At 40.1% G+C, this 13848-nt stretch overlaps 1 protein-coding gene across 2 annotated transcripts in view; it reads left to right on the top strand.

Moving 5' to 3' along the window:
* fndc5b (fibronectin type III domain containing 5b) overlaps positions 1-13398 on the top strand; it is a 29020-nt gene extending 15622 nt beyond the window's left edge. Inside the window, exons 5-6 of one of the 2 annotated variants that reach the window (XM_023286181.3) lie at positions 4166-4358; positions 6079-13398. In XM_023286181.3, coding sequence (XP_023141949.1) covers positions 4166-4305 — 140 coding nt within the window. In that variant the 3' untranslated portion in view covers positions 4306-4358; positions 6079-13398. Of the gene's footprint in view, positions 1-4165; positions 4359-4498; positions 4511-6078 lie in introns of those variants that run through there. The other variant, XM_055017852.1, reaches the window with a different exon arrangement.
* Positions 13399-13848: the final 450 nt, after the last annotated feature.

The following is a 13848-nucleotide window of genomic DNA, read 5'->3' as shown; positions in this document are numbered from 1 at the left end:
CTTTTAGTTTGACTTTTTACTAGTTGCAGAAACTCTGACTCACGCATTATAATGAGAGCACACAGTATTCACATCATGCAAAAATGGTCCCGTTTTCCTTCCTGGTCAGATCTTTTAGACAGAAGCTGCTGCTCAGTAACAGAGGACTTTCTGTCAAAATGCACTTCATTCTCTTAACTGCTTTGTTTTTCAAAAAATGTCCACATTCAACATAAACAGAGCGCAGTCAATTGCAAGGTCTCCTTTTCATCATCACATACTTATCGACCCATCTACACAGAAGAGTAGGACTGCTTGTTATTTAGGCCTCCTAGTCATTAACTTCATGATGCAGTTACCCCCTTTTGTGCATCTCAGCACTGTTTTACAGCACACTGCTATAAATATTCCCTTCTATCCAGCTTCAGCAAGTGTAATGAGATACAAATAAGGCCCAAATACTGTATATGGTGCATACAGTGCAAGAGGCCTCGATCTCCCTCGCCAATTACCCATGAGAGGATGAGAGGCTGGGGGAGAAACTGGGGGAGATTCAAAGAGAGCTGGAGAGAGAGCGGTGAGGGAAAAAGAGTGAAAAACTGAGCTGATCGTGTCTCGGGAAGAGGCAAAAGGAGGACAGGGTGGTGGGGAAAAACACTGAATGTGAAAGAGGCGAATTGTGTTTTTGAGCTTTTAATTGGGCCTGTGGGGTATGCTGGGGGATATCGCAGTGAGATATCCCATCTTGTCCTTTGGTAGTGCAGTGATCAGATGAGCAGAGGCTGACACAAGCAGAACAGTCCAGGCTGAAGCCCGTTTGAGCCCAGATTCAAACCTCCGTGCGCTCCGCCACCGTCATGAATTATTCTCTTTCTCCGTGCTTGTTCTCTATCTGCCTTCACATCTGTAACTCCTCTTCCATGTGTTTAATCTCTGTGACTGAAAGGCAAGCTCCACGTGGATATCTCTACATTAGGTTCCTATCTCCATCTGCTCATTTCACACCGTTCATGTCTCCGTTCCTCTCAGTTCAATTTTATCGGCTGTATGGACACGTCAGGAGCGCGTATCATCACCTCGACCAGCTGTTGAAAGAAATATGTAGCTGTGTATCAATATTTCAACGCGTTTAAGCTTAGAAAGGGTAAAATCAATATAGTTAAATATTTAAGCGTATGGATCACAATGAAACATTACAGAAAGGTAGCTTTAATTGCTTCCCTTGGTTCAAATCTGGTCAGGCCAAGTCAAGTCGCCGGTATTTATATCAAACATTTAAAACAGCAGACGTTAGGGCAAAGGACTTTCCGATAGAGAAATAAGATTGTTACAGATTTTCTTAACCAGATCCTACAATAATATGTATTATATACATTTACCTGACTGTCCTTAATTGAAGGTCTTATTCTTAGTTTAAATATTAAATATAAAATCCTACTATATTATATGTAATACAAATTTACCTGACTGATTTAAATATTATGGTTAAGACCCTGCAATATTTTATATTGTGTCAAATCACCTGATCGTTTAAAAAAAAAAAAAGATTTAGACCTTACGATATACACTACCTTACGAAAGTTTGGGGTCACCCAGACAATTGCATGTTTTCCATGAAAACTCACGCTTTTATTCATGTGCTAACCTAGCTGCACAAGGGTTTTCTAATCATCAATTAGCCTTTCAGTACGATTAGCTAACACAATGTAGCATTAGAACACAGGAGTGATGGTTGCTGGAAATGTTCCTCTGTATCCCTATGGAGATATTCCATTAAAAATCATACGTTTCCAGCTACAATAGTCATTTACAACATTAACAATGTCTAGACTGTATTTCTGATTGATTTAACATTATCTTCATTGAAAATAATGCTTTTCTTTCAAGAATAAGGACATTTGTAAGTGACCCCAAACTTTTGAATGGTAGTGTAATTCATTACACAAACTTACCTCATTAACTTAAAAGCTAGTGTTTAGACTCTACAAAGTTATACTTAGAAAGCCAACAAATCCCAACATTACCTTTAAGCAAGTACTCTGGCAACAGTTCCATAGACCTCCTGCAGAACCAGGCTCTGGGAGGGCGGCCATCTGCCTCCACTGGTTTGGGTGAGGGTGAAGGTGAGAGCGAAAAAGACAGAAGAGACAAGCAAACAGACAACAAGCAAGAGAGCACAAACACTCCACAGATTAGAGGGATCAGTAACAGATCAGATTCCTGCAGCTACAGAGGCAGAAACACCTGCAGAGAGGAACAAGGAGACAGAGGACAAAGCACAAACTACAGAAGTGAGAATAATGCAGTTTCAGAATACTTTGACTTGTAACTTGAAGGCAAAATTTCTGATGCCAAACAATTCCAACCCAAGGCAATTTTTTTAGACTTTTTTTGCCACTATTCAAAGCTGATTTCATTCTTGATCTTTGAAACAGAAGCTGACCAGTCTCCACTTAAGGTCCACTTGCTTGCATGCATGTTCTTAAGCTTTCAACTGTATCATGGGATCTTTATCAGTAGGAATATATTGACAATAGTTAGTTAATACAGCTGTGAATACAGTGTATAACAGAATCCATATGTGATTAATTACAACAGTAAACACGATCGGTCTGCATACAGTAAAAGCAAGTGAGACTGTGTTCTCTTATTAACAGAAATCTATCAGTTTCCTGGTATTTGTGACCATTTTATAAACCAAATCTATTTTGGATGTAAATGAAACCCCAATAAGCAAAACAGGACTTTTAAAAATATTTTAAATTGTCAATTGTTATCATTCTTGTATTGGTGATATTCTTTAAATGCTGGCCAAATCCTCATTAATGTTGACAAAGAATCCTCTATGCAGAAAAAACTCTGTGTATCTATGTAACTCCTTATCTTACTTATACTGAAAAGAATGTTAAAACATTTTTGGAAATGCACTGATCTACGTACTGGCTGAGAGTTCGATGAGATCTAGACCCTTCTCTTATCTTACAGCAAATATGAACCTAAAGCTAGCAGGCGGGTAAGTCAGTTTAGTTTAAAGACTGGATAACTTTTTTTTTTTAATTAGCTCAAATTTACAGTGACAAAAGACAGCTTTTCAACACAACCATTTGCTTTATAACTACCAACAAGACAGGACACAAAACTATCAACACCACTGAGAAAACAAAGAGCAGAATACAGCATGTTCACTGAATTGTAGGTTGAATTGAAGTGTAATCATCCTAATTATGTATGAAATAATATTAATATAGTTTGAGTATTGCAAACAGGTAACTACAGCAAAGGTTGGGGTTGGAGTATAAAGTGTGACTTTATTCATTCATTTAGTTTATAAAGGAGACATGAACAGATGACAAAGATAGAGTTTAGAAGTAATGCCAACTGAATGTTGGTTTTGAAACCTCTCAGGTTCCGGAGCTGTCTCCATTGAGGTTCGTTTTAGTTTTACCTCAGTTTCACAGTTTGTCCTTTTTTGCCTCCTCCAACAACGGGGCTGTTTTCCTTTTGCCTGACAGAGTTTACATAGTTCCATTGCCAGTAGCTACTAAGGGAAACAAAACCACTATGCTCTTCCTGTTTTGGTTGCTTTGCGCTGCAGATCCGGTTCGTTTGTGCCTTTTGTCAAGCCAAATTTTCCCGGGTAATTTTGTGCTCAGGGGCAGACAGAACTGCATTGTAAAAATGAGGCTTTCAGGGAATCAGTCTAACCACTGATGGCATTACTGTTCTATAGACATTACAAAGTGCAATCAACATTTACTTCATAACCATAAGTTAAAGCACCTCATCTGTTGCCATTTGAAATTATTTGAAATGGCTCAAAATATCAGCCAATGCAAAAGTTGTTAAAGTTGCTCTTTGGTCGTTGATTTAACCCATGTGTATTAAAGTTACATATTTAAAAGTTTTTTCCATGAAAATAAAGGTGGAAATGATGTTGACTGCTTACTTTACTTCTACTTTAGTACTACTACTATGTCTACCATCATATACAAAACATCACATGGACATGTTAGCATAGTTAAAAAAAAAATGGAGACGGTCTTTAATAACACATCCATAATCAACCCATACGTGATGCGACATGTTCTGAAAAAAAAAACATTCAGGGTTGCTGCTCCAATAACTGATCTTGACCTCTGGCTGTTACAATTCTGACAAATAAACACTGTGTCTTTTCGTGTCTCAGGGGTGATCGCCCTGTTTTGTCGCCAGTATGACATCATCAAAGACAACGAGCCCAACAACAACAAGGACAAAGCCAAGAACTCCTCAGAGTGCAGTACTCCTGAGCACCCACAGGGGGGGTTACTGCGCAGCAACGTCTAAGACCAGCCCTGCACCGCCTTCTGCAATAACCAACTCCTCAAACCTCAGGACAGGTGAGGAACACGTCATCCTTACTGACTACCACCTGCAAAATGCTCTCGTCTTAGATCACACCTCACAGAAATACCTCTTTTGTTCTATTTATAATTCTCTGCTTCTTTCTTTGCTCCGTTTTCTTGCTGTTCTGCAACAGCTTAAATTAGGTAAGCATATCATCATGAATTAAGATGGGTTTCACCACGCTTTTCATGCTCTTGAACTAATCTGATGTTTAAGTGACTTTTTATTTATTTATTTGCAACTGGCCGCTTGCTGAACCCGTCCCCTGAGTCGTGACTGTCCAATCGTAGCTGAAACCATAACGAAGCATGGCAGGCCTGTCAAGCTTGGGATTTCTCAACATACTATACACTTGCCTGCGGCTATACTTAGAAAGATACTTCATAATTTCAGAGTTTAGATGGCGGTGTCTTGATTTAGCTTCACCAAATCTAAAAATACAAGAAAAGTGTAATGAATGCACTGTATTTTTTTCTTCTGCAGCACAAGCTGCTATTGTTAGCATGCCTGGCTAACCAACTTACTGTCTAAAGTGGTAATCTAGTGTAACATTTGAAGCCCAATGGCATATCTTTCTGTGTATTGTGGGGTAGTTGGTTGAAAGACGATACTATTTTAGGGTTATGTTGACACGTTTTCCATGTCTTGTGTGGATCGTCTGCTATTGAGTTTGCAAACTTTTTGTTCGCATGAAGTTCAAACCTCAATCTCATAGCTGTACCTCCTATGTATGACTTCTTGTCTCAACATGAGTCAGCAGAAGACTTTGGTAAGTCAGCTGCAGATAGAGTTTTCAGGCAATTTACTGATTAATTAGCTACTAGAACTGATAAAATCTGCTAGTTGCCATTTCAGTCACGTCATTTAGTCATTTCAGCTGACAAAATCAACATTTCCTGGATAAGAGAGGCTGCTTTTGTCTGCCACTGTCATAAATCAGGAACCCATTATTTCAACAGCTAATATGAATTTTGAGTCAGTTATCACCGTAAACTGCAAGTTTCCACAGTGCTAAAATGGAAAGCTTGATAAATGGAGCAACAGCAGCTATGGACGACGGGGTTTGGTGAATTTGGAACAAGAGAAGAAATATGCAAATAACATAAAACAAACGCTATCATGACTATAAATTTTTGCCTTTTTGCTTTCTGTCCTAACCGCAGGCTGTCTATAAAAGATGGGCATACCCACCACGATGTTACCCATTGGTTTGTCGCTAATGTTTTGGAATTTGGCCTTTGTCATCTTGCTCTTTTGAAACCAGATGTGACAAACGAGGGAAGACTCTGATAATATGTATGGTTGTGACCTTTCAATCACCAGACAGCCCCGCCCTAAAACATACTATATTTTTTCATGTCTTTTCCTTTAAATGGGACCATAATTTAAAAAATGAACATCATGCTGTCGTCACAAAGGTTCGAAATTAGTGATTGAGACCATAGCTTCAGTGGCAAAATGTTTACTGAGGCGACACAACATGGAAAAAGTCGGGTTAATTACTGAAAGACTTCTATATAATTAGAATTAATTTACATGCAGAGGAGTCGCCCCCTGCTGGCTGTTGCATGCAGGTGTAAGGGGCTTCCACATTGGCTTCACTTTTCAGACCCAGAGACTTTGTCCATCTTTTATATAGTCAGTGGTCCTTAGCATTTCTAAACTGCTGCAGCTCTTTGTCGGTCTTAAAGTGCAATTATCTTTATCTTTCAGACCCTGAGACCAACAGAAAGCCATTCTCAGAAAATAAACTGAAGAACAGATAAATCATTACAGACACTCTTCTTGACACAATGGAGCACTCTACAAATACAACAAACACAAACCTGAACTTGTGAAATCAAAGCCTGCAGAGTGTCAAACAGGAAGCAGCAGAGGATAAAACTGCATTCACTTTTGTTGTGACCAAAACTGGACTGTTGCCAACTTGCAGCCAATACACACACAAAGACATAAAATGGCTGTCGATCGATTTCTTCTTGACAAGAACTGCTTGATTCATGCGTTGTGGTTACTGCTCATCAGTGGCATCGAATACCAGGAGAGGATCATCAAACATAAATGTCAACTTCAGGTTTGTATAAATGGTCGGAGATGGCAGAAAGGAAGGCTGCCACACAAGGATTGCTGGTCCAAGTACCAGTCAGCACACAGCAACACAAGTTAAGCTCTGTTTTAAACAAAAGACTTTCTCTTTTTCTATCTGTCCATCTGCCATTACCTCCTTTCTGTCTTTATTACAGCCCTCTGTGTAGCAGCTCATCTCTCTCCCTGTCTTTCTGTGTCAGTGTCTCTCTAATAAGCACATTGCTGTTTGGTGCTCCTCCTGTTGTGATTGCCTGAGCCCTTACAATCCCAGTCTCCATTACAATATGATTTTATTGTTGGGTCAGAAGTATTGCACATTGGGTTTTGTCTCCTGCATTTCTCTCTCTCGCTCTCTTTCTTTGTCATCAGTTAAATGATGAAATCTGTTTTTCTCTCTCCTCTCTGAACTGGTATGCAAACTCCTTTGAAAGTTTAATATAAAATCTGGCACATTTTGTGCAGCACCTCCTGTATTTGGTTCCCATGAGTTGGGTAACAATGATTAATACGCTCATGATTCAAGCAAAGTTTAAGGATTAACCAGGCAATCTCATCCAAATCAAACGAATGTAACAATTTGTTCTTTTAAAATCCAGAGGTTACATCAGTCGAGTTTTTTTCTGGAAGAATAGCGTGGCGAAGAAGTAGCAGATTTAGGTTCATATTGAGGTTTAGTCTTCAACACTGCATATTCAACACCATATGCTATCTGTGGTCTGCAGCAGGATGTGCAGGGAATAAGGATGGAGATAGGCAGGGCACCATTCCTAATGAAATGTCTACACTGGGCAAAGTTTGGCTGAGTTTCTAGGCTGGTTTGGCTGAAGACCAGCGGGGATGCCAGGAAGTAGAAGCCCAGAGATGATGCACTCAGCTCTGTGGCTGAAACCTGTTTTTAAATCCAGTCCCTCTTTGCAGCTATCATTAAGATACTAATATGTGACATGATGCTACAATGGAATAGAGGAAAAATAATACATAAAATCCAGATATAAATGCACCAAAGATGCACTATAGATTGCCCAGCACTATGAAGAACTCTGCTGGACTGACACTACTATGAAAGCTTACATGAAGATATAGGATACAGATGTTCTAATAGATGAGATTCTTTTCTTTTCAGTCAAGCTTTCAAATGTGGACCAAGCAAACTGTTGATTTTCACCACTGAAACAAGTGTCCTGAAACGTACAGTAAATATTACTAAAGCTAACTAAAATGTGATCTAATATTCATTAACCTCTTTGGATGAGGGTGAAGAGATTTTCGATGAGGCAGATTGTCATCTATCTTTCCTAGCGTTGCCTTTGAGCTGATAAAAGGCTGACATGGTTCCAGCTGTCTCGTAAGCACAGGGTTGCAGGATTCACATGCCGCCTTGTGTTTTCTTTTGGGTGCTGTGTCGCAGATTAACGTTTTGTGCTTTCAATAGTGAAATGTTTTCACAGAAGACTTGGCTGACATCTACTTCCAGACAAGCACAACTTCTTCACTAGTCTCATGGTTTCACTTTCTTGGAGTGTTTGTGAGGTGGGACAGGAAGGAGTGACAGCTGTTAATAGTGACAAAAAATGTCAAACTGAAAAAAGGTCAAGATATTCTTTGCATCTGCAGCAGGGAGTTTTACATACAGTCCCAGAAATGATGTTAACTAGTAAATCAGAAAATAGATGAGAAATTTAGACAGATAGATGCAATTTACCAGCCTCCAACTAGACGTCTTCTGTTGATTCTACTTCTGCGAGTCTCCTGATCTACAATGAAATCTGGCAGTCTAAAAAAGTACTCAAGTCCAAATTTATTCCAAGCCTCTAGCAGCCAAAAGAAGTCTTTCTGTATTTCAGGTGTGTTATCAGTTGTCCTTAAGGCTCGTTAATTTTAGTCAAGGTCCCCATGTGGGACATTATATATAAGACTGACTAATTCATTGTATAAACTGTTTCTTTCAAAAAAATCCATGAAAAGACAAAGTCAGTGACTGAATAAATCTTACTAACAAATGTTGTCTGTGTAGCCGAAGCCTGTGATATGCATCTTATTCCTCTGCGCAGCACAGCTTCATTGTTATTTAAAAACTGTTATTAATACATCAGTGAGCCACATTGTCGCAGTGGGTGACATATTCTTACGGTAGCGCCAACATGGGCACTATCATTTCTACTGAGTCACTTCCTCAGCATCCTGATGCTGTAGAAACTCACCAAATGTGCAGCTGAAAACAGTCCCCATCAAATTTGTTTAAAGCTACAGTACCCAGATGTTTTAGGAAATTACACACCATTTAAAAAAAAAAGATATGTGGGTGCCATTTTTTAAAGGTTTGTGTCATCGGCAGGAACAGATGGACAACAAATGAGCGCTTGTGTGTGACTAGGAAACAGATTGTTGGTTTTCGTCTTTTCTTGGGATTTGTTGACAAAAAGAAGCTGCAGAATAACAACAGCCTAATTCCCAAACAAAGAAACAAATGGATAGATTATTTAAAATGAGGAAAACCATTATTTAGTTCTTAAGCACACCAAGACAGCTTACTGTGCATATGCTTCCCACTTATTCAGTTATAGCTTCATCAAGGGTTTATGTGAGGAGGCGAATGACCTCATGGCATCATCCAACTAAAGATAACGCTTCAATTTCTTCTTTGGGGCTTCCCGTTCAATTACGTTGAGTTATCTGCATAGTTGCAAACATATTGGATCCCAACTACTAACTGATACTGATACTCATCAGTTGAGTTCACTCAAGGAGTCTGACAGAAAAATCCTGCGAAGCTGAACTCAGCAGAGTTTCACCCTTATTAGAGATAATGAGTGAATATCTGAATGGCTCTGTGGTTGAGATGACTGTTAATCAGCTGCACATACACACTCCCGCTGAATCTAAACACAGCCCTGCGTATTTAAAGTGCCCTGCGCTGAGAGAGACGGCCATTACGTTCTCATCTCAATCATCAGTCCTGTGAATACACGTCACCCTCACCCTGCCATCCATTTTTCACCCTCTCCGTCCTTTACCAGCCGTCCTCTTTACTCCTCTGTCTCCAGCCACCCTCATCCACCTTCATTCTCCCATTTATGACTTCACCCTCTCTTTCTATCCCTCTGTCGCAATGCTCTCTTCCTCATATATCACTCCAACCTTCCTCGTTTCTCCCCTTCACCGGTCTTGTCCTCACTTCTCTTCCCTCCCCAGCTTCCCTATCCCCTGGTTCTCATTATATCCGCTCGCAGAATCCCGTTAGCCGCCTTCTCCCTCTCCGCATCAGCTCTCAGCTCTCTTATTCGGCCCCGGCCCACTGCCTATTCCTCACTCGTCTGCTCATTTATCACCTTTTCATCTCAGACTGCTGGGATGGACACTTTACCTGGTAAACAAGTAGGGGGAAAATAGACAAGAGGGAGAAGGTGGAAGAGAGATTCAATGAAAGAGGATAGGGAGAGGTAAGATGGGTAAGGAAAAAGCAGCGCTTTTTACACCATGTTGAAGTGGAGTCAGTTGGCAGTACTTAATATTTTTACATCTTCCCAGCTTTTGCAAGCCTAAAAAACCAAGAGTGAGAGTATAAGGAGCAAACTAAAGTGTGTTTATCTGCTGTAATGTAAGTGTAGATGTTGACATGTCTGGCTCTCAGCTTGTTCCAGACCAGCACATCAACTGTGTCGCCTTTTCCCACTGAGGGGACAGCATCAGAGTTTAGGCTTTTGTTAGGAGCTCTGTTCTTCACTTTATTGGATTTGGGGAAGCAACACAAGCTAATAGAAGCTGTTGCAGTGGGATAGTGCCAAACACACCGGTTAGTTATAATCCTAAAAGCCTTTTTGTCCTGTGAAAATATGAACAAGTTTGCAAGCTAAGCAGCCAAACAAAGTTAGGTTTAAAAGGAGAAACAGTACAGTCTTCCATCTTCCTTATTAATACTAATATAATTGGACTAACAAGCTTTAGACACCCCCCCCCCCCCCCCCCCCCCCCCCAGTGTTTTAATTTCTCATCGTGTGACATACAGGTGTACCACAGGCTACAGGCTTTAAACAATGCTTTTACTTATTCTTTCATGTAGAATGAAGGGAAGAAGAGAGAAAAGAACAAGTGTATAATAAAGTGTCTCTAATGTTGTTTTGTCTAATAACTCAATCCGAGTGCAGAAAGAAATCATCTGAGGTTGAGAATACCAAATAAAGTGTTTTCCAAAGGAGACAGAGACAGAAACAGCAGACTTGTAATTCCTCTGAAGCACATGATACTTGAGGCGGTGACAGAAGTGGGGCACCATGACCAGCACAGCAGAATTAAAGACTAAGAATGTCCGACAAAGTAGACGCCGGGAAAGTGAATGTCAAACTTTTCCCAAAGGGAGCGTAGCTGGTGGCGTCTGAGGGAGCCTCTTAGAAGCTGGAGTTAGAATGATTGTTGCTGCTCCGTCTGCACAGGTGGACCAGCTGAAAGCAGGGAAAGGATCCACTCAGCAAGTTGGGAAATATTTTTAAATCGCTCTTGTTGTCTGCCCTGTTTTTAGTCTTCTATTGTGAAGAAAAGAACAGGCCAAGGAGCAGAGTCTTATTGTGCAGATGTAGTCATGAAAACTCTAAATTAACATACAGGTCTACATTTGCATCTTCGTCTTTATCTTCATTATTTATAGCACTCATTGAAAGTCGGCTGCTTTCGCCTTTGTTCTCAAGTTCTCCCTGAAAGTCCACACTTTGGTGAATGTGCTTTGCCATCAAAACCAGTCTGATGTGAAGGAGGCTAGCAGCCTGTCTTTGCTTCTAAAGTGTGAATCACCACATGCATCCCTAATTTGGAGTAACAGTCAATCAGATCTCTGTAGGCAGGGTTAACACACAGGACGTCACCTGCTTAGCCAGCTAGCTACACCTGGGAAAAATAGCAATAGAAAAATAGCAACAGAAAGCAGGCATGAGACTGACACAGCTGCACAAGCTGTTGCAAGTCAACCTGCAGAAATAACTTCTAAATTGGTGTATTTTTCCAAAGCTGGTAACATGTCAGGCTGAATGCTCCTAGCTACTGCTACAGTGGCTTCCACATGAATTGAATGTGACACTGCAGGACAGAAGCTCTACTCAGTACTGATTGTTTTGGACAAAAAAGACAATGTGTTCTGTATAATCTATATTATCACTAGAAACAAATCTCTGAATTTGCCTTTTCAGTTCGATGACCACACCAAGGCTAACCATTTCAGAAACCCATTTGTTTTGAAGATGATCTATTTATTAATGGGAGTATGATTTCAGTTGGACTTTACCTACTGACTTAAATTACTGCTATCGTAATTAGCAGCTGCAACCTTTCTTGTCTTTGGAAATCAAAATAACTCTGTACTTTCTTTTGTGACCGATCAAAGGAAGCAAACTGTTAAAAACGTTGTTCTTGCCACACACACGACAACTGAACTTTCCAGTTAAACTGGCTGCTTGGAGGTAGACATCACCGGCATCACTGAGTGTTAATCTTAAGTAGAGGTTGATGAAAGTACAGATGTGCTTAGTGACTGTAATACTATTGAGCCTGAAGTGGTAATTTCCCTGTACCGGTCTAATCTCAGCACACACACACACACACACACACTTAAACACTCAGTCATCCACCAAGTCCATTCTCCAACTGGCTGCAGTCCAAACTGACACACTGAGGGAAGCAGCAGAAGGCAGGTCTGGTCCAGACAGCTCAGTCTCTGTCTATCTGAGGCTGCAGGAGGCGACTGAACAGCTGCTCAAGGTGAACATCCAATGAGGCATGTGCAAATATGGAGTCTGAGACTAGGAGAGAGACCTAAAGACAGACAGAGGAGGAGAGAGAGACACACACAGGGGGGAAGATGAGTCAGAGAATCAGAGGGAATCAAATCGTGAGTGACAGACACACAGGGGCAGAGAATATCATTGCACCCGGTGGGGTTTGCAGTGGTAAAGTTACACATTCAGTCCAGTCCTGATGAGGTGTTTGAAAGTTAACAGGGAGGTCTGTTGGGCGTGGCATGAAGTGAATTTGGACATTTACAAAATGCATTCCAGCAAAAGAAGGACAAAAAGTCGCATCATAGAGGATCTGGACAAATAATATCATATCAGTCATCCATCATTTCTCCACATAGAGAGTCTGGTAGCAAATAATATTATGCAGCAGGAGACTTTTATTAGGTGCTTGCTCCCTCTTACAGCATCTCCAAAGTAAGATGTTTATATGAATGTTTTAAGCCCTCAGTACTGATACAACTGTGTGATTTAAGTCTGATTAACATGAGAAATGTCCCAGTAGTGCAATTAGTCCCAGTACAACACCACAAGCTTCTCAGTAACCCCAGCCTTAAACCAAACTCCTGCTCATCATGTTCCAGTGGAAGCCTGTGATATGGCTGAAATGGTCCCATTCCCAACTGGTCTGCCTGTACTGTAGATGACTGGGTGAGGGAGAACCTTGAGTATCAACCTAAGGCCCTACATAGAGTAGTAAAGAACAGGGCCGTTTACTTATGGTATATATTTGTACTTTATGTCAAAGCAAATAACCAAGAAGCATGGATTTACAGCAGAATAATGGAGTCAGTGTTTTATGTACAATCACTACGTCTGTGTTGAACCATTTTGATGTTCATGGGATAAAACCTGTTCATGAGGGCTAGCATGACTCTGCTATTGTTCACACCCATGGTATATACACTACCAGTCAAAAGTTTGGACACGCCTTCTCATTCAGTGGTTTTTAATTCAATTATTTTCTAATTATGTTGTAAACAAAAAATGGTATTCTTCAGTATGAATCTACAATGCAGAAAATAATACAAATAAATAAAAAGCATTGAATGAGAAGGTGTGTCCAAACTTTTGACTGGTAGTGTATATATACTATTTCTATGAAAATATAAATGTCTAATTATGTATTAACACACAAAAGAAATAAAATATTTTCAATGCATCATTCATGTGTCTTCTTGTTTGCAGGAATGTGTGAAACCATACTTGTCAAGGTGAAAAAATTATATGTTGATTAAGTTAGAAATGAAATTTGCTGATTCCAGTTCCTCAAATATGAGGACTTGCTTCCAGACTTATTTTATTGTTAGTGTAAATTGAATTATTTACACTAAGAGAGTAAGAAAGAAAGTAATCTCATGTCAAGGGCAATTTAGTTGCTGTTCTGCAGCTTTTGATCATATCACAAGATCTTTATCAGCATGTGGAGTTCGTCCAGTTGTCTCAGGTTTTTGTCTTTTTTTTCAAACACTTAAGGACTTTTCATCAGTGTTGGCTTGGAGGTTGATTGTCAAATTGCATTCTTGACCCAGGGAACAGAACAAGCAGTCTTGCCACTACCTGTCTTCATCAATAAATCTCCAGCAGCCCCTGAGGGTGTAAAATTACGCCGAGC

This window comes from Amphiprion ocellaris, chromosome 15 (genome assembly GCF_022539595.1).
Source record: "Amphiprion ocellaris isolate individual 3 ecotype Okinawa chromosome 15, ASM2253959v1, whole genome shotgun sequence".
Classification (NCBI taxonomy): domain Eukaryota; kingdom Metazoa; phylum Chordata; class Actinopteri; family Pomacentridae; genus Amphiprion; species Amphiprion ocellaris.
Note: the sequence above shows the minus strand (reverse complement) of the source record. Positions and strands in the feature narration are given on the sequence as shown.